Below are 21,627 nucleotides of genomic sequence, written 5' to 3'. Positions count from 1 at the left end.
TGCACTCACACACAGAGAAACAGAAAGACACAGAACAAGGGGGAGATAATGAGAAGATGAAAAGTCAATGTTGAACTGGTAGAATGGAGCACAGACAGTCGTACCTGGGTTATGCTGAAAAGAGAATTGCAGGACAGGAGGGAAGAGTGGGCATCCGTTGTTTACAGCAGCAGCTGACCCCTAGAACACTGACCTGGAGGCCCTGTGACTCATCTGTAGTTTCCTGAGCTACAGGAAGTCCTGTTTGGGCAGATGAGGAAAGAGGGGAAATAAGACATCTGTCCCTCAACTCTGGGCACAGAAGATGTATGATTGGTTTGATAGGCTCAGGTGAAGCATTGTGGATAATTATGGGAATACTAGTGTAAGAAGAGGATTTTGTAACACTTGTTAGGTTCTAAATGAACCTAGTAAAACTCACGGACAATTAGTAAAGCTTAAACCAAGTTTATTCACTAATTGTGTCATCCACCAGTGGTAGTATATATACCCCAATTTGGGGTGAAATCTCCTCCAATCAGTTGTGCTGTGACAAGGTAGGGGTGGTATACAGAAGATAGCTCTATTTAGTAAAAGATCAATCCATATTAAAGCAAGAATAAGCAAAGAGAAACGACAGTCAATCATTACTTTAAGACATGAAGGTCAGTCAATACGGAACATTTCAAGAACTTTGAAAGTTTCTTCAAATGCAGTAACAAAAACCAGCAAGCCCTATGATGAAACTGGCTCTCATGAGGACTGCCACAGGAAAGGAAGACCCAGAGTTACCTCTGCTGCAGAGGATAAGTTCATTAGAACTACCAGCCTCAGAAATGTCAGCCAAAATAAATGTAGAGTTCAGAGGAGACTGCGTGAAACAGGCCTTCATTTTTGAATTGCTGCAAAAAATAACACTAATAAAGGACACAAATATGAAGAAGAGACTTGCTTGGGCCAAAAAACATGACCAATGGACATTAGACCGGTGGAAATCTGTCCTTTGGTCTGATGAGTCCACATTTTTGGTTCCAACCGCCGTGTCTTTGTGAGATGCAGAGTAAATGAACAGATGATCTCCGCATGTGTGGTTCCCACCATGAAGCATGGAGGAGGAGGTGTTTAGATCTCAATCCAGGTTCCCCTCTCTCTGGTCATTGTGCCTCAGATTAATCTATTGTTGAGCCAGCGGCTGCAGGGTCTCTTTGTGTCTTCACTGGTCCACTACCCACCTGACAAGGTATGGTCAGGTCAGCTTCCCAAGAGTCACAGGAGCGGGGCAGCCAATTAAAAGGAAGATGGTCATGGTAAATCTGTTGCACCTTTATTAGCTTATTTCAGCTCACTGTACCCTTTAAGGATCCACTCCAGGTTACGAGTGTAGTGACCCCAACATTCTACAGCGATATATTGTAGTAGGCTACATATAGAGAGATGCACCACCATTCATTCGTCCTCACTTGTATGGACCATTTGTCCTCGCGTGCACAGTCCTGCTCACAGACCCCCGATCTCTTGCATTCTAGCACCCATCTCCCACTGGAGCCTACAAGTCTGGGGTCATAACCTCTGATATCTTGATTAACATCTCACCTAAGCCTATTACCCCTGTAACGCCCAGGGTATAGTGGAGGAAGAAGTCAGGCGCAGGAAGCAGAGAGTTCAGGGTAGCGCTACTTTTAATACACCACACCGGTGAAACGACGCCAACCCAAACAAATGCCCCAAACACGGGGGAACTTAAACAGTTCAGCAAAATACACACACATGGACAACCGTGACCTACAGTCGTGTACAACCGTACACTGAAAATAATCCCGCACAACCAGCAGGCGGGCCGGCTGGGAAATAAAGCCCAACCATTTATCCTAACTAAACACAGGTGCAACTAATAAACAGAAAAGGGGGAAAAGGGATCAGTGGCAGCTAGTAGGCCGGTGACGACGACCGCCGAGTGCCACCCGAACAGGAAGGGGAGCCACCTTCGGCAGGAGTCGTGACAACCCCTTATTTGTTGCCGGCTGTTCAATAACAATGACACAGGGCCCGGCCAAATAGTCAGCCCTTAGCCCAAGTTTTCACCTTCAATAAATACCAAAACACATTCCTTTCCAAAGAAAGCTGGCACATTTCCCACCAGCCGGCATGAGGCATGAATGACAGTCAATACCCGTGAACTCTCTCTCTCCCTCACTGTGTACATTTGCATCTGACATTTGCATCTGACAAAAAAATGTCAGACAATTTCTAATATGTTATCTTCATACTTGCTTATGTGGTGACATAGATAAAGACAGAGAAGACAGAACCTACATGCCAGGAGGTGTCTGAGAAAGGCCTGAAAAATGGTCAAAGACTCCAGCCACCTGAGACATGGACTGTTCTCCATGCTCCCGTCCAGCAGGTAGTACCGGTGCATCAAGGCACAGACCAACAGACTCATAAAAAGCTTCTATCCCTTGGTCATAAGACTGTTAAACGGCTAAACACTACTGCTCCCCCTTATACTTACGCTGCTACTAAAATGATTATTGATTCGATTTATTACTACCACCACGCTGCTGTTCATTTATTATTGATTGCCATTATCATAGGTATTTATCTATTTATCCTGCTACTGGTCACTATTGCTCCTGTTTACATGTATATATTACCATTAGTACATAGCTAAAAGTATTTCTATATTCCTGCTAGAGTCACTTTTCATCCCTGGTTACATGTGCTGTATATCCGCGTATCATGCCTACACTGACACTCTTACATACCCACACTCACACACGCACCACTACACACACACCCACCCACCTCCTATGCTGCTGCCATACTATTATAATTATTATTATTTATCCTGCTACCAGTCACTTTTCCTAATCCCTGCCTACATGTAAATATCTACCTCAAATACTCAAGTATCCCTGCACATTGTAAATTTACCCTGTACAGTATATAAAGTTGAAGACAGAAGTTTACATACACACTAACCAAATATATTTAAACTCAGTTTTCACAATTCCTGACATTTAAATATAAATATATACTAGGAATATACCCATAGGTCAGTTAGGATCACCACTTTATTTAAAGAATGTAAAATGTCAGAATAACAGTAGAGAGAATGATTTATTTCAGCTTTTATTTCTTTCATCACATTCCCAGTGGGTTAAAAGTTTACATACACTCAATAAGTATTTGGTATCATTGCCTTTAAATTGTTTAACATGGGTCAAATGTTTTGGGTAGCCTTCCACAAGCTTCCCACAATAAGTTGGGTGAATTTTGGCCCATTCCTCCTGACAGAGCTGGTGTAACTGAGTCAGGTTTGTGGGCCTCCTTGCTCGCACACGCCTTTTCAGTTCTGCCCACAAAATTTCTATAAGATTGAGGTCAGGGCTTTGTGATGGCCACTCCAATACCTTGACTTTGTTGTCCTTATGACATTTTGCCACAACTTTGGAAGTATGCAACCAAGCTTTAACTTCCTGACTGATGTCTTGAGATGTTGCTTTAATATATCCACATAATGTTCCTGCCTCATGATGCCATCTATTTTGTGAAGTGCACCAGTCTCTCCTGCAACAAAGCACCCCCACAACATGATGCTGCCACTACCGTGCTTCATGGTTGGGATGTGGTTCTTCGGCTTGCAAGCCTCCCCCTTTTTCCTCCAAACATAACGATGTTCATTATGGCCAAACAGTTATATGTTTGTTTCATCAGACCAGAGGACATTTCTCCAAAAAGTACGATCTTTGTCCCCATGTGCAGTTGCAAACCGTAGTCTGGCTTTTTTATGGCGGTTTTGGAGCAGTTGCTTCTTTCTTGCTGAGAGGCCTTTCAGGTTATGTTGATATAGGACTCGTTTTACTGTGGATATAGATAATTGTGTACCTGTTTCCTCCAGCATCTTCACAAGTTCCTTTGCTGTTGTTCTGGGATTGATTTGCACTTTTCGCACCAAAGTACGTTCATCTCTCAGAGACAGAACTCATCTCCTTCATGGGCGGTATGACGGTTGCGTGTTCCCATGGTGTTTATACTTGCATACTATTGTTTGTACGGATGAACGTGGTTCTTTCAGGTGTTTAGAAATTGCTCCCAAGGATGAATCAGACATTTTCTGGAATTTTCCAAGTGTTTAAAGGCACAGTCAACTTAGTGTATGTAAACTTCTGTCCCACTGGAATTGTGATACAGTGAATTATAAGTGAAATAATCTGCCTGTAAACAATTGTTGGAAAAATTACTTGTATCTTGCACAATGTAGATGTCCTAACCGACTTGGCAAAACTATAGTTTGTTAACAAGAAATTTGTGGAGTGGTTGAATAGCAAGTTTTAATGACTCCAACCTCCTACTTCAACTGTAGCTTCCTTTTTTATTTCTTGTGGAAGATTTTTTGTTTGTTATTATTATTATATTGAATACTGCACTGTTGGGTAAGGCTCGCAAGTTTATCATTTCACTGTACTTGTTCATATGAACTAAATCTTCAAACTTGAAATAGAGAGAGGCGGGTCGTTGAGTTGGCACTCTGCCCAGTCGTCATACCGTTTGTGTTCCATGGAACTCCACCATGAACCCACCCCCACTTAAACTCTGCATAAAGAAATCGACTAACACAACTCCTGACGTATCTGATGAGAGGAAAGGAGAGGAGAAAAGAGAAGAGGGACTTTTTATGAAGACATAGTTTATATTATTGGGGGTGTCTTGACTGGACATTCTCAGAAGACTCCAGATGTGTGTAGTTAGAGTCTTCAAACAATAATCTACCAGTACTGTAGTATCTGATAACAACACAGAAAAGGTCGACGGGCAGACACTATTTGTACCACGAACGATGTTCAACAGAATGCAGGAGCATGCTCTGACAGAATGACAAGTGAGTAACTGCAGCTGCTTCACACACATCTGTTGAAACAGTTACTTGTAGTGTGCTCACTACAATGTGAGCACACTACATCCTGTGGCATAAAGGTCCAGACCTCTTGGAAGAGGTCATTGTACTCACATATAAGACTGAAGTATTTGTTTTCAGCAGAATGCTGTTTGACTGTAGTACTGTATATATAGGATTTTGTTGTTTTTAACATAGCCGTTGCCTCAGGCTGGCAGGTATAACTGATCATTTTCCTGTGGTTTGTAACATTTGCATCAGCGAACAGACCTAGGCGAGCAGAACAACATAACTCGTGTTCACCTGAGGACACACTTCCTCATTCCAATGTAAATGCCTAGTGCTATTTTGGGTATGGTGGTCCTGTCCAGAAACAACCACACACCCTTAAAACCTAGGTCCTAGGCAGGTCTAAGCAACATGGTAATAGTGCCACCTTTCCCTAACAGTTAAATAACATAATAGAAATGATTCTGCTGATAATGATGATGATTATGATTAAAAGGATGGTCAATGGTCATGATGCCAACGATATCGAATACTGTGATAATGGTGATAGCGATTATGATAATGGGGATGATAGTGTTGATAAAGAGTGTAATAATAACGATGATGGTAATGATGATGAAGATGATTATGGTGATAGTGATAATTACGCCAATGATGATGCCTCTGTGTCTCTCCCCAGCTCCGTGGCTTGAAACGTCCCACTCGCTCGACTACACCCTTCCACCAGTGATCATTCACCTTGGTAACCACACGACGACAGCATTGAATAGCAACCAGTCCTGTAGTGGTGATGACGAGATCTTTAAGTACCGAGCCTACACTGTCACCTACCTACTGGTGTTCCCTATGGCGTTTCTTAGCAACATTGGAGCGCTGTTTGTGTTCCTGCGACTGATGCCCAAACGGTCTGCGTCCTCTGTCCTCATGACCAATCTCGCCCTATCAGATGCATGCTTCTCCCTCACCCTGCCGCTGCGATTGGCCTACTACTTCAGAGGCGCTCACTGGGACCTCCCTGATTGGCTGTGCCGACTGTGTGTGTTTTGCTTCTATCTCAACCTCTACACCAGGTACAGTACACACACACACACAACCTAATTATCAGAATGTGAGTTGACACTGGTTGCCCAGAAAGACACTTAACTAATAAACTATGTCTTAACTATTCTTCCCTACAGCGTTCTCTTCCTTACTGGACTGAGCGTGCTCCGTTGGCTGGCCGTGCTGAAGCCTCTCCGTCATCGAGCTTTGGCCACGCCCCTTCGTGCCTTATTGGCTTGCTTGGGCATTTGGCTGTTTGTGGGCGGCGCTTCAGTCCCATTCCTGTTTTCGGGGACCAGGGTGAGGGCGGGACTAACACGCTGCTTCGAGCCACGTAACCCTGCCTCCTGGAAGATGATCTTCATTCTCAACTACGTGGGCATGACATTCGGCTTCCTGATCCCGTTCCTCACCATCCTCGGTTGCTACGGCTGCATCATCCACCGACTGACAGCTACAATCTCGTCAGCATTAGGGTTGACTGGTAGCCTGAACAGGAACAAGATACGTAACCAGGGGAGACGTCGGCGCCGGCGCCGGTCTCTGCGTCTGGTCGCCATGGTGATCTGCACATTCCTACTGTGCTTTCTGCCCTATCACGTGGCTCGCTCACTGCACCTGCACGCGGTGGTGGGCAGGTGGGGCTGTGTTGCTACGGCGACACTGCAGCGGGTGTTGGTGGTGACGCTGTGTCTAGCGGCGGCCAACAGTGCGGTTAACCCTCTGTTGTACTACTACTCCGGGGAGTCCTTTAGAGCGGTCATACGCAGCGCCTCGTCACGACGACGGTCCTTCTCCTCCTCCTTCACTCAGGGCAGCCTGCTGCTCTCTCGCAGAAAGAAGACCACAATGCATACAACAGCAACAATGCGAGACTCACCCTTCGCTCCACCCCTAACCCTTCCTGGGTCCCTACCAGACACACCCCTCGCTCCACCCCTAACCCTTCCTGGGTCGCTACCAGACACAAACCTCGCTCCACCCCTAACCCTTCCTGGGTCACTACCAGACAGAACCCTCGCTCCACCCCTAACCCTTCCTGGGTCCCTACCAGACACACCCCTCGCTCCACCCCTAACCCTTCCTGGGTCCCTACCAGACACACAAAGCCGTGTGGAAGACAGTCTATAAAGGGTTCAAAACCTATTTGCCCTATACCCCACCTCTACTTACAGACACTGAGACCTGAACACCTAGCTACATTCTCCAGAATCAGAGACACTTTGCTGCACATGTAAAATGGAGCCCTGAGGCCTGAACCAGAACCACACACACACACACACCCACACGGAGACACTAACCTTTAGGTTTCCGAGGCACTTTGTGGGTGTGCTCTCTGTTATTTCCATTCACGCTGCCCGGCCGGCAGCCACAGGTGCCAGGCCTAGTTTTGTTTGATTGTTTATTATCCCAGTGTTAATCATTACACTCTTCATAGATGTATCATATAGGTCGAAAACAGTTTGCACAAGTCCCACAGGCTCACATTTGTAGGTTAAATTTAATAATATCTTCAGTTGATCATAGTGACTGACAATTATTGCCTACGTAATACATATTTCGTTTTTTCCTTGACATTGAAGTAACGGATATATTTGATGCAAGAGCTTAGAATACCATATGCGTCTCACAAAAGACCTCATCCAACATCAAGAGGCTCTTGTCCAGTTTGACATTGCATATAAAGTTAGCAGGACCATTGGAGACCAGCCAGACCTCATGCAGAGATTTGATGAAGGCTGTTGGCTGAAGCCAGAGTCTGGAAAGCACTCAATCTCAAGGACATCTGAGGATATCAACCATATAGTAAGTGTGCTTCTTGATCAGGTGTGTACCTGATCAAGATTACTTTGACACCTGTCAGGTTTTACCAAAGCTTCCAGAACATCCAAATAAACCTGTTGCGCAAATTGGACTATGAGAAACTAGTGTTGTGGATCAGCAACCCCAAACTGAAATCACACTGTGAGAAGAACAAACTGTCTGCTCATTTGGCACGCAGACAGAGGCCCAAAGTTGACAGTTGATTTCAGCTGTAGTGCTGAGACCCTAGAATATAAATTGTTATCTTAAATGCCACAGTTAGAGAAGTGATGTAAGAAATGAGAAAGAATAAGTAGTACTGAAACCAATGACAATGTAGACTCACAAAATTTATATTTATTTTTATAATGTTCAGTTGCGTGTATTCATGGTTGCCAAGGGAAGCCAGGCTGCCCACAAAAAAATTACCAAAAAATAAATTATTAATTTATCTTTCGTCTCTGTGTTTCATAATTTTCCTTCAATTTGAAAGAAGCTGTATGTTTCTCACCCTCTGTCTTTGTATGTGTAGGCCATCTGATGCTGTCTGGTCAAAAAGAGTATGACATTGTTGCCGCTTGTAGCATTTAATGCAAGGGAGGCCAACATGCATTTGGCCTCCTTTGATAAAAAAAAGTATAAAATAATAGCCAATCAGCGTTGAGCTAAACTGAGTGAGTTCAACTGTGAATGGTCCTGGAGCACCAAAAAAAGTGTCAAGGGAAGCCAGTGAGGATTTGGCTTTACTCCAAACGTAATTTGGAGTAAAGTAAAAAAAATTGTTGCATCTCGTTGTGTTGTTGTCCTCCAGTGGCTAGCTAGCTAAAATTGGTATTTTCCTAAATTGCCCATGGATGGAGACAGGGATTTTGACTTTTTAAACTCTCCGTATTGGCCGATGATTATAACGGCAATTCTGATCCAATCATAAATGCATACATTGCTGTGCCTGAGAGGATGGAAGTTCCATATGTAGCTAGATGTAACTAATGTTAACTAGCTGGCCTGGCGCATTGTTGCCCATGAAAGTAAGTTAGGCTAGCAAGCAAGCATTTTAGTCAGAGGACCTAGGAGCCTAGGACAACAAAAAATGTTAGCCTGTACTGTATGACAGAGTCATAGACCCTTTCGTCATCATGAAAGCGAGGAGGACGGTATTGGTGTTTCTCTACACGTAGGGTCAACATGTTTTTTCTAGTTACACGGACGCACGCACACACACACAAACAGAGAAGTCAGAACCATGGAAAGCCACATCATATTTGGCTTACGTAGTTTGAACTATCTTTTAGTTGTCACTGTATTAGATTAAGGTGATTTGATGATGTTGAAATGTTGCTTGAGTAGTGGAGGCAGCTCCTGTTTTCTTTGTGACTTGCATTAACTCTCCATGCTTCTAAATCAATAGTCGTTTAGTAGTCCGAAAATGTTGGAAACATGAACTTGCTTGACCATGCTGTAGGTCATGTAACTGTTTGTTACATGCAATATGCTTTGTGGACTTCACCGGACAGAGGTTCCTCTCCAGTTTTGTGATGAAACAAAGGTGTGGTTGAATTTATTCTGCCACTGTATCTTCTAATTGTCTTGGCCTTAGGCCTATATATCACGGGTGCAAGGCATTTGAACTAACAGGTTATAGCGCAAACAACACAATTATCAAAACACAGGTTATAATATTTTTTCTGGCTTGGCTTCCCCAGTGATTTTATCCACGCACCGCTACTGATTACGTTGCATTTAATTGTGTAATTATTTTAACTGAAAATATTCCCTGTACCTTTTTTTGTACCATTTATTTGTGTAATTACTTTGCTATGTATCAAATCAAATCAAATCAAATCAAATGTACTGTTAATATTCTTCCTGTTGTTGCTGTCTGAGGCTTTATATAGGAATAAGTTATATGGGCTATGATTTGTACACCATGCAAGAGCAGTAACATAACTGCCATAGCCTTTTCCCAATTCACTTTTTCAACTTTGAAAGTTTATAGTAGTACACTTTGTTACTTATTTCATCCAAAAAGGCAATTACAAATTAATTTACAATAGTCATATAATCCACTGAGCATTGATGTTTCCAAATCTGGATTATTTATTGAAGTCAAGTGAAGGAGAAAAATTAAGGAACAAGTAACTATCGGTGACAGGTCACATCTTGGCCCACTCTATACTTTAGATCAGGGTTTCCCAAACTTGGTCCTTAGACCTGGGGTGCACAGCTGTTTCAAATAATCAAAGCATGATGAGCTGGTTATTTGAATAAGCTGTGTAGTGCTAGGGCTAAAACCAAAATGTGCACCCAGTGGGTTCCCACTGGGAAACCCTGCTTTAGATAACTCTAAATGAGTATTAGAACAAATAATATCCTAGACAACATACCCCTTTGAAGTGTTAGGCAGATGAGACAATATTTACAGTTTTAATCAACACAGGATGCACAAGTCCTCATGTATGCACACTACACAGTAGTGTTTACAAAAGCCACAAGTTGTCCCAACACTGAATCATCATCATAATCATCATCCCACAAAACCTAAGTGATGATAGACATTCGAGCTATTGCATGTCTCATGTCAGTAATGGGAAGAGCAGAAAACGTTTCCTCAATTCAGAAGAGTAAGGGAATTGTGCTCCGAATGATTTTGTTAGTCTTACTCTAATTAGCTGATGTGCAATAAACAGAGACACTACCATGAACAGTTGTGTGGTCATATCATACCTCTCTCTGTTATTGCCGATGCCCTTCACTGACCAGTCTATGTCTTGGATGTAATTGTTGTCCTGCATGCCTCTCCTTGCAATGGCATGAGGTAGCACAATTGTCACAGCTGTTATATTTGGGTTATATTGATTGTGTGACCTCATCATCAAAGAGCTGTAACATTTCTGAACAAATATTCTGAAATGTCCATCCCCAACTACAACATTTTCCAGCAAGATAGAACTTCCAAAGGGGGCAGAGTTGCAATCTACTGCAGAGATCTGTCATGCTATCCAGGTCTGTGCCCAAACAGTTCGAGCTTCTACTTTTAAAAATCCACCTTTCCAGAAATAAGTCTCTCACTGTTGCCGCTTATTATAGACCTCTCTCAGCTCCAAGCTGTGCCCTGGACACCATAAGGTGAATTGATTGCCCTCCATCCATCTTCAGAGTTCGTACTGTTAGGTGACCTAAACTGGGATATATTTAACAACACGGCCGTCCTACAATCTAAGCTAGATGCCCTCAATCTCACACAAATTATCAAGGAAACTACCAGGTACAACCCTAAATCCGTAAACACGGGCACCCTCATAGATATCATCCAGTCCAACCTGCCCTCTAAAAACTGCCTACACCTCTGCTGTCTTCAACCAGGATCTCCGTGATCACTGCCTAATTGCCTGCGTCCGTAATGGGTCTGCGGTCAAACAAGCACCCCTCATCACTGTCAAACGCTCCCTAAAACACTCCAGCGAGCAGCCCTTTCTAATCGACTTGGCCCGGGTATCCTGGAAGGATATCGACCACATCCCGTCAGTAGAGGATGCCTGGTTGTTCTTTAAAAGTGCTTTCCTCACCATCTTAAATAAGCATGCCCCATTAAACAATTTAGAACGAAGAACAGATGTAGCCCTTGGTTCACTCCAGACGTGACTGGCCTTGACCAGCACAAAAACATCCTGTGGCGTACTGCATTAGCAATGAATAGCCCCTGCGATATGCAACTTTTCAGGGAAATTAGGAACCAATACACAGTCAGTTAGGAAAGCAAAGGCTAGCTTTTTCAAACAGAAATTAGCATCCTGTAGCACAAATTCTCAAAAGTTTTGGGACACTGTAAAGTCCATGGAGAATAAGAGCACCTCCTCCCAGTTGCCCACTGCACTGAGGCTAGGAAACACTGTCACCACCGATAAATCTACGGTAATCGAGAATTTCATGCTTTCCACCTGGCTACGCCTACCAACAGCTCTGCACCCCCCACAGCAACTGATGTTCTGAAAGAGCTGAAAAATCTGGACCCCTACAAATCACCTGGGCTAGACAATCTGGACCGTCTCTTTCTAAAATTATCCACCGGAATTGTTGCAACCCCAATTATTAGCCTGTTCAACCTCTCTTTCGTATCGTCTGAGATCACTAAAGATTGGAAAGCTGCCACGTTCATCCCCCCCTTCAAAGGGGGAGACACTCTAGACCCAAACTGTTACAGACCTATATCCATCCTGCCCTGCCTTTCTAAGGTCTTTGAAAGGCAAATTAACAAACAGATCACCGACCATTTCAAATCCCACCGTACCTTCTCCGCTATGCAAACTGGTTTCTGAGCTAGTCATGGGTGCACCTCAGCCACGCTCAAGGTCCTAAACGATATTACAACCGCAATCGATAAAAGAGGGTACTGTGCAGCTGTCTTCATCGACCTGGCCAAGGCTTTCGACTCTGTCAATCACCGTATTCTTATCGGCAGGCTCAACACCCTTGGTTTCTCAAATTACTGCCTCGCCTGGTTCACCAACTACTTCTCAGATAGAGTTCAGTGTGTCAAATCAGAGGGCCTGTTGTCCGGACCTCTGGCAGTCTCTATGAGGGTGCCACAGGGTTCAATTCTCGAGCTGACACTTTTCTCTGTATATATCAATGATGTCACTCTTGCTGCGGGTGATTCTCAAATCCATCTCTATGCAGATGACGCCATTTTGTATACATCTGGCCCTCCTTTGGACACTGTGTTAACAAACCTCCAAACGAGCTTCAATGCCATACAACACTCCTTCCATGGCCTCCAACTGCTTTTAAATGCTAGTAAAACTAAATGCATGGTCTTCAACCGATTGTTGCCCGCACCCGCCCACCCGATTAGCATCACTACTCTTGACGGTTTTGACTTAGAATATGTGGACAACTACAAATACCTAGGTGTCTGGTTAGACTGTAAACTCTCCTTCCAGACTCACATTAAGCATCTTCAATCCAAAATTAAATCTAGAATCAGCTTCCTATTTCGCAACAAAGCCTCCATCACTCATGCTGATAAACCTACCCTTGTAAAACTGACTATCCTACCGATCCTTGACTTCCGCGATGTCATTTACAAAATAGCCTCCAACACTCTACTCAGCAAATTGGATGCAGTCTATCACAGTGCCATCTGTTTTGTCACCAAAGCCCCATATACTGCCCACCACTGTGACCTGTATGCAAAATTCACTGAAGCTGGAGTCTTATCCCTCTCTAACTTTAAGCATCAGCTGTCAGAGCAGCTTACCGATCACTGCACCTGTACACAGCCCATCTGTAATCAGCCCACCCAACTACCTCATCCCCATGTTATTTATTTTTGCTCTTTTGCACCCCAGTATCTCTACTTGCACATCATAATCTGCACATCTATCACTCCAGTGTTAATGCTAAATTGTAATTATTTTGCAACTATGGCATATTTATTGCCTTTACCTCCCTAATCTTACAACATTTGCACACACTGTATATTGATTTTTCTATTGTATTATTGACTGTATGTTTGTTTGTCCCATGTGTAACTCTGTGTTGTTGTTTTTGTTAAACTGCTTTGCCTTATCTTGGCCAGGTCGCTGTTGTAAATGAGAACTTGTTCTCAACTGGCCTAGCTGTTTAAATAAAAGGTGAAATAAAGAAAATAAATAAATAAAAAGTAGAGCTCCTAGAGATTATACATTCCTTTATTGACAGGAAACGTTTTTTGGTGAAGCCGGCTCCACTTTCAAATTCATAGATAGACCGATAGATGCAAGGACTGACCATCCATGAGATCAACATGATAGTTACCCAAGCTCATAGTTTGGTTTCTGATGGTGTCAGACAGTTGAGCTAAGCTCATGAGGCATTTATGTTTTATTCTTCAAGAATCAATGGCTATATATAGACACCTCAAATTGGCACCCAAAAAAGAGGATCAAATAAATAAATACAAATACAGAGTTATATTGTATGCAAAACAAATGGGAGAATTGTATAATTTTATACGAGTACAAGATAAAGAGATTTTGTTCAACATGTCAATTTTTGGGGGATTGACCCACCTAAGAATCTGCATTAACATTCTACTTTCTGCATATGCAGAAAATAACCTCATACCTACTATAAAATATGGTGGTGGATCTTTGATGTTATGGGACTGTTTTGCTTCCACTGGTCCTGGGACCCTTGTTAAGGTCGACAGCATCATGATCCCCAAGTATCAGGACATGTTTGTCAAAAACCTGGTTGCTTCTGGCCACAAATGGATCTTCCAGCAAGACAATGACCCCAAGCACACAATAACATCCGCAAAGAAATTGTTAATTGACAACAAAAATCAACATTTTGCAATGGGCATCTCAGTCTGTCATTTTGAAATGGCCATATTCATCATAAAACCACTTCATTTTGCCAATTATTTTAATGATTACTTAATTGACAAAGTGGGCAACTTAGGCAGGAAATGCAAATAATTGTTATCGATCAATAATCACAAACCTCCTGGTTGATAACTTAGATAGAAAGCTACTGAGGATGGTAACTGACTTTATAACCAATCCTTTCGGTCATATATTTAATCTGAGGCTAGAGGAAAGTCTTTGTCCTCAGGCCTGGAGGGAAGCCAATGTCATTCCACTACCCAAGAATGGTAAAGTGGCCTTTTGTCACGTTCTGACCGTAGTTCTTTTGTGTTTTCCTTGTTTTAGTGTTGGTCAGGACGTGAGCTGGGTGGGCATTCTATGTTGTGTGTCTAGTTTGTCTATTTCTATGTTTGGCCTGATATGGTTCTCAATCAGAGGCAGGTGTTAGTCATTGTCTCTGATTGGGAACCATATTTAGGGAGCCTGTTTTGTGTTGGGATTTGTGGGTGGTTGTTTCCTGTCTATGTGTTTGCTGCACCAGATAGGGCTGTTTCGGTTTTGCCACGTTTATTGTTTTGTAGTTTGTTCATGTTAAGTGTAAAAAAATTTAAAGAACCATGAACTTCAACCACGCTGCGTTTTGGTCCGCCTCTCCTTCCCAGGAAGAAAGCCGTTACAGAACCACCCACCACAACAGGACCAAGCGGCGTGGTGAAAAGCAGCAACAGCAGGAGAGGCAGCAGCAGCAACAACAACAAGAGAGGCAGCACTATTTGGAAAAATGGACTTGGGAGGAGATCCTAGACGGGAAAGGACCCTGGGCACAGCCAGGAAATTATCGCCTCCCTAAAGAAGAGCTGGAGGCAGCGAAGGCGGGGAGGTGCTGGTATGAGGAGGCAGCACGGCGGCGTGGATGGAAGCCCGAGAGTCAGCCCCCAAAATTTCTTGGGGTGGGGCACACAGGAAGTGTGGCGAAGCCAGGTAGGAGACCTGCGCCAACTTTCTGTGCTTACCGGAGGGCGAGAGAGACCCGGCAGGCACCATGTTATGCTGTGGAGCGCACAGTGTCCAAAGTGCGGGTGCATATCCCGGTGCGGTACATACCAGCTCCTCGGATCGGCCGGGCTAGAGTGGGCATCAAGCCAGGTGCCATGAGGCCGGCTCTACGCATCTGGTCTCCAGTGCGTCTCCTTGGGCCGGCATACATGGCACCAGCCTTGCGCATGGTGTCCCCGGGTAAGGTTGGGCAGGCTCGGTGCTCAAGAGCTCCGGTCTATCCAGTACCACATCCACGCATCAGCCCTCCGGTGGCAGCTCCCCACACCAGGCTTCCTGTGCATGTCCTCGGCCCAGTACCACCAGTGCCGGCACCACGCACCAGGCATACAGTGCGCTTCGCCTGTCCAGCGCTGCCAGAGCCTTCCTCCTCTCCAGCGCTGCTAGAGTCTCCCGTCTGTCCAGAGCTGCTAGAGTCTCCCGTCTGTCCAGAGCTGCTAGAGTCTCCCGTCTGTCCAGAGCTGCTAGAGTCTCCCGTCTGTCCAGAGCTGCTAGAGTCTCCCGTCTGTCCAGAGCTGCTAGAGTCTCCCGTCTGTCCAGAGCTGCTAGAGTCTCCCGTCTGTCCAGAGCCGCTAGAGTCTCCCGTCTGTCATGAGCCGCCAGAGTCTCCCGTCTGTCATGAGCCGCCAGAGTCTCCCGTCTGTCATGAGCCGCCAGAGTCTCCCGTCTGTCATGAGCCGCCAGAGTCTCCCGTCTGTCATGAGCCGCCAGAGTCTCCCGTCTGTCATGAGCCGCCAGAGTCTCCCGTCTGTCATGAGCCGCCAGAGTCTCCCGTCTGTCATGAGCCGCCAGAGTCTCCCGTCTGTCATGAGCCGCCAGAGTCTCCCGTCTGTCATGAGCCGCCAGAGTCTCCCGTCTGTCATGAGCCGCCAGAGTCTCCCGTCTGTCATGAGCCGCCAGTCTGCAGGGAGCCGCCAGTCTGCCAGGATCTTCCAGAGCTGCCCTTCAGTCCGGAGCTGCCCTTCAGTCCGGAGCTGCCCTTCAGTCCGGAGCTGCCCCTCAGTCCCGAGCTGCCCCTCAGTCCCGAGCTGCCCCTCAGTCCAGTGGGGCCATTTAGCAGGGTCACCGTGTTTAGGAAGCGGACAATGAGGTGGACAAAGACTCTGATGGAGTGGGGTCCACGTCCAGCGCCAGAGCCGCCACCGCGGACAGATGCCCACCCAGACCCTCCCCTATAGGTTTAGGTTGTGCGGTCGGAGTCCGCACCTTGGGGGGGGGGGTACTGTCACGTTCTGACCATAGTTCTTTTGTGTTTTCCTTGTTTTAGTGTTGGTCAGGACGTGAGCTGGGTGAGCACCAGGCACGGTAGCCTAGTGGTTAGAGCGGTGGACTAGTAACCGGAAGGTTGCAAGTTCAAACCCCCGAGCTGACAAGGTTCAAATATGTCGTTCTGCCCCTGAACATGCAGTTAACCCACTGTTCCTAGGCCGTCATTGAAAATAAGAATTTGTTCTTAACTGACTTGCCTAGTTAAATAAAGGTACAATTTTTTGCCTGATATGGTTCTCAATCAGAGGCAGGTGTTAGTCAATGTCTCTGATTGGGAACCATCCTGTTTTGTGTTGGGATTTGTGGGTGGTTGTTTCCTGTCTTTGTGTTTGCTGCACCAGATAGGGCTATTTCGGTTTTGCCACGTTTATTGTTTTGCAGTTTGTACATGTTAAGTGTCTCTTATTAAAGAACCATGAACTTCAACCACTCTGCGTTTTGGTCCGCCTCTCCTTCCCAGGAAGAAAGCCGTTACACCTTTACTGGTTCTAACAGCAGACCTATCAGCTTGCTGCCAGCTCTTAGCAAACTGTTGGGGTTAAAAATGGTTTTGTCCAGTTACAATGCTACAGTATTTATCTGTAAACAAACTAACCACACAGACTTTCAGCATGCTTATAGAGAAGGGCACTCAACATATAATGCACTAACCAAATGACTGATGAATGGTTGAAAGAAACCGATAAAGAAGATTGTTGCAGCTGTACTTTTAGATTTCAGTGAAGCCTTTGATATTATTGACCATAACCAGTTGAGAAAAACATGTGTTATGGCTTTTCAATCTCAGCTCTTAATCCACAATATGGCAATCTACTAGAACTCAGGACTTTCTTTAGCAAATAAATTCTTTAGGTCCACAGACGATGCAATCTCAACCACACTGCACACTGCCCTAACCCATCTGGACAAGAGGAATACCTATGTGAGAATGCTGTTCATCGACTACAGCTCGGCATTCAACACCATAGTACCCTCCAAGCTCGTCATCAAGCTCGAGACCCTGGGTCTCGACCCCGCCCTGTGCAACTGGGTACTGGACTTCCTGACGGGCCGCCCCCAGGTGGTGAGGGTAGGCAACAACATCTCCTCCCCGCGGATCCTCAACACTGGGGCCCCACAAGGGTGCGTTCTGAGCCCTCTCCTGTACTCCCTGTTCACCCACGACTGCGTGGCCACGCACGCCTCCAACTCAATCATCAAGTTTGCGGACGACACAACAGTGGTAGGCTTGATTACCAACAGCGACGAGACGGCCTACAGGGAGGAGGTGAGGGCCCTCGGAGTGTGGTGTCAGGAAAATAACCTCACACTCAACATCAACAAAACTAAGGAGATGATTGTGGACTTCAGGAAACAGCAGAGGGAACACCCCCCTACCCACATCGATGGAACAGTAGTGGAGAGGGTAGCAAGTTTTAAGTTCCTCGGCATACACATCACAGACAAACTGAATTGGTCCACTCACACAGACAGCATCGTGAAGAAGGCGCAGCAGCGCCTCTTCAACCTCAGGAGGCTGAAGAAATTCAGCTTGTCACCAAAAGCACTCACAAACTTCTACAGATGCACAATCGAGAGCATCCTGGCGGGCTGTATCACCGCCTGGTATGGCAACTGCACCGCCCTCAACCGTAAGGCTCTCCAGAGGGTAGTGAGGTCTGCACAATGCATCACCGGGGGCAAACTACCTGCCCTTCAGGACACCTACACCACCCGATGCTACAGGAAGGCCATAAAGATCATCAAGGACATCAACCACCCGAGCCACTGCCTGTTCACCCCGCTGTCATCCAGAAGGCGAGGTCAGTACAGGTGCATCAAAGCTGGGACCGAGAGACTGAAAAACAGCTTCTATCTCAAGGCCATCAGACTGTTAAACAGCCACCACTAACATTGAGTGGCTGCTGCCAACACACTGTCAATGACACTGACTCAACTCCAGCCACTTTAATAATGGGAATTGATGGGAAATGATGTAAATATACCACTAGCCACTTTAAACAATGCTACCTTATATAATGTTACTTACCCTACATTATACATCTCATATGAATACGTATATACTGTACTCTATATCATCGACTGCATCCTTATGTAATACATGTATCACTAGCCACTTTAACTATGCCACTTTGTTTACATACTCATCTCATATGTTATACTGTACTCGATATCATCTACTGTATCTTGCCTATGCTGCTCTGTACCATCACTCATTCATATATCCTTATGTACATATTCTTTATCCCCTTACACTGTGTATAAGACAGTAGTTTTTTGGAATTGTTAGTTAGAATACTTGTTCGTTATTACTGCATTGTCGGAACTAGAAGCACAAGCATTTCGCTACACTCGCATTAACATCTGCTAACCATGTGTATGTGACAAATAAGATTTGATTTGATTTGATTTGATTTATTGGAAGCTTCCCTAATGTCAAACATGTTAAGTGTTTTTTTACCAATTAACAAAGTATTTGTGTCCATGTATAGTGGGGCAAAAAAGTATTTAGTCAGCCACCAATTGTGCAAGTTCTCCCACTTAAAAAGATGAGGCCTGTAATTCTCATCATAGGTACACTTCATCTACGACAGACAAAATGAAAAAATAAATCCTGAAAATCACATTGTAGGATTTTTAAGGAATTTATTTGCAAATTATGGTGGAAAATAAGTATTTGGTCACCTACAAACAAGCTATTTCTCCATGTTTTCTTCCCTTTTCTGCAATGTTGCAAACTGGCTAGCATAAGGAACAACTTTCTACAAAATGTGTCCTACCTGGTCAGAAAACAGTGACGAACATAAAACGTACCACCCCCTTCAACCGGCGTGTGGGGGGGGGTTCTTGAAATGTAACATCCAATCAAAATCTTGCCTCTGGGAGCCAGCGGACCATTCAAACCGTTTTTGCAATACTATAACAATAATAATAATTCTAATTCTAATTATTTTATTTTAATTACAGAAAAAACAGTATACTTACAAGAAGTATCAAACCAACGTTTATTTGTCACGTGCCCTGAATACAATATGCGTAGTCTACTGCTGTCTCGGCTAGTTCTTATTGTTTTATTTCACTGTAGAGTCCTCAGTCCCGCTCAACTTACCTTTAGATAGCGCTTTGTCCCACCCCCCACACATGCGGAGACCTCATCCTGGCTTAACTGGTGCCTCCAGAGACGAAACATCTCTCATCGTCACTCAATGTACTCACATCCTACCATACCCTTGTCTGTACATTATGCCCTGAATCTATTCTACCACACCCAGAAATCTGCTCCTTTTATTCTCTGTTCCCAACGCACTAAACAACCACTTCTTATAGCCTTTAGTCGTACCCTTATCCTACTCCTCCTCTGATCGTCTGGTGATGTAAAGGTTAACCCAGTCTCTGTAGCCCCCAGCATCACACCTATTCCCCAGGCGCCATCATTTGTTGAATTCTGTAACTGTAAAAGCCTTGGTTTCATGCATGTTACCATCAGACGCCTCCTCCCTAAGTTTGTTTTATTCACTGCTTTAGCACACTCCGCCAACCCTTATGTCCTAGACGTGTCTGAATCCTGGCTTAGGAAGGCCACCAAAAATTCTGAAATTTCCATCCCCAACTACAACATTTTCCACCAAGATAGAACTGCCAAAGGGGACATGTTGAAAATGAGACATGTTGAAAATGTCAGTGAAGACACCTGCCAGTTGGTCAACACATGCTCGGAGCACATGTCCTGGTAATCCGTCTGGCCCCGCGGCCTTGTGAATGTTGACCTGTTTAAAGGTCTTACTCACGTCAGATATGGAGAGCGTGATCACACAGTCATCTGGAACAGCTGATGCTCTCATGCATGCCTCAGTGTTGCTTGCCTTGAAGCGAGCATAAAAGTGATTTAGCTTGTCTGGTAGGCTCGTGTCACTGGGCAGCTCTTGGCTGTGCTTCCCTTTGTAGTCTATTGGTTTGCAGGCCCTGCAAACAGACAATGATAACATATGCTAGGGGGTACAACAAATGACAGATTACACAAAGACATAAAAGATGCACACATATTTTGTAACAGCTTTCTTATTGGAAGAATGTAGAATGGTCTTAATCTACTGCTCAAATTCCTTATGGAAAACACGTTATAGTTTTTTATTTGTGAATTTACATTTATGAATATTACTATTTTCCAGTAGCACAATTAGATTTAAGAGGGCAAATTGTTTTTCTTTATCCTTTTTATAGTTAAGGAATCAAGCAGCACATTCTCCCATAAAAAAAAACTAAAGTCATCAAGAATACAAACAAATATAAAACTATGAATATCTTTCCATAATTTCTTTACATGTAGACAATGCCAAAATAAATGCAAAATTGTTTCTGGATGCTAAACACAAAAAGCACAGTTAATGTTAATGTCTTTTTTGAGTTTCTTCAGGTAATGATTCTCAGGGTCGAACTTATGGATCATTCTGAAAGAGACCTCTTTGACCTTGTTAACAAACAGGCATTTGTGTGGCAATAACCAGACTTTTTCCAACAGATATTATTGACAAATGAATTCCAGTAAGTTGTGACATAAGGTATGGATACAATATCCCTTTGAAATAAAGCACATATAGAGCTGTTGTTCTGATGGAGCAAGGAGAAATAGACTTTTCCTATTGGAGATTCAACTGGATTAAGCGAGGATAGGTCAAAAAGGTGAGGTCTGGTTACACCTCTAAACAACATGAGAGGTCCAGGTGGAATAGCATCAAAGACTATGGCGAACTCTCTATTGTGTAACAGAGATATTGTAATGCAATAAAAAATCATCATAATTGAGTAACAAACCTTCTACATAAAAGAGTTGCCTCACCAGCAGGATATGATTATTAAACCAGTTCTTAAAACTTAAGACTTGTTTCTATACAAAATATCCTTATTGTTCCAAATGAAATACCTATGCAGGGAAAAATGTTTATATATTAACGACCATGCTAAGAATACTTGTCTATGAAAAGCAGATCCTTTTGTAGGAATCTTATCAATGTTATAGTTCCATTTTTTACAAAACAGACCTCCAAGGGAGCGTGACAACAACGTGATTTTGGAGGTATGGCAAGGCGAGACAACTACTCACCTAGCTCTAATTTAAAAACATTTATTTTACCTTAATTTACTAGGCAAGTCAGTTAAGAACAAATTCTTATTTACAATAATGGCCAACACATTCGCGGTACCCCAGTACTCATTACTTGTATT

General features: G+C 44.1%; 1 protein-coding gene across 1 annotated transcript; it reads left to right on the top strand.

Moving 5' to 3' along the window:
- The first annotated feature begins 4,517 nt into the window (after window positions 1-4,517).
- On the top strand, window positions 4,518-8,182 carry LOC109891253 (cysteinyl leukotriene receptor 2). The gene is made up of 3 exons (XM_020483656.2): window positions 4,518-4,861; window positions 5,565-5,955; window positions 6,064-8,182. Exons 1-3 carry the CDS (start codon window positions 4,855-4,857, stop codon window positions 7,055-7,057), a joined length of 1,392 nt encoding a protein of 463 aa, XP_020339245.1. The 5' UTR covers window positions 4,518-4,854; the 3' UTR covers window positions 7,058-8,182.
- The last annotated feature ends 13,445 nt before the right edge of the window (window positions 8,183-21,627 follow it).

Source organism: Oncorhynchus kisutch, linkage group LG5, assembly GCF_002021735.2.
Source record: "Oncorhynchus kisutch isolate 150728-3 linkage group LG5, Okis_V2, whole genome shotgun sequence".
Classification (NCBI taxonomy): Eukaryota; Metazoa; Chordata; class Actinopteri; order Salmoniformes; family Salmonidae; genus Oncorhynchus; species Oncorhynchus kisutch.
Note: the sequence above shows the minus strand (reverse complement) of the source record. Positions and strands in the feature narration are given on the sequence as shown.

Bases quoted from the DNA above. Each gene is read 5' to 3' on its own strand.
- LOC109891253 (XM_020483656.2), top strand. The intron at 5,956-6,063 runs GTACAGTACACA...TCTTCCCTACAG, and splicing joins TATCTCAACCTCTACACCAG to CGTTCTCTTCCTTACTGGAC.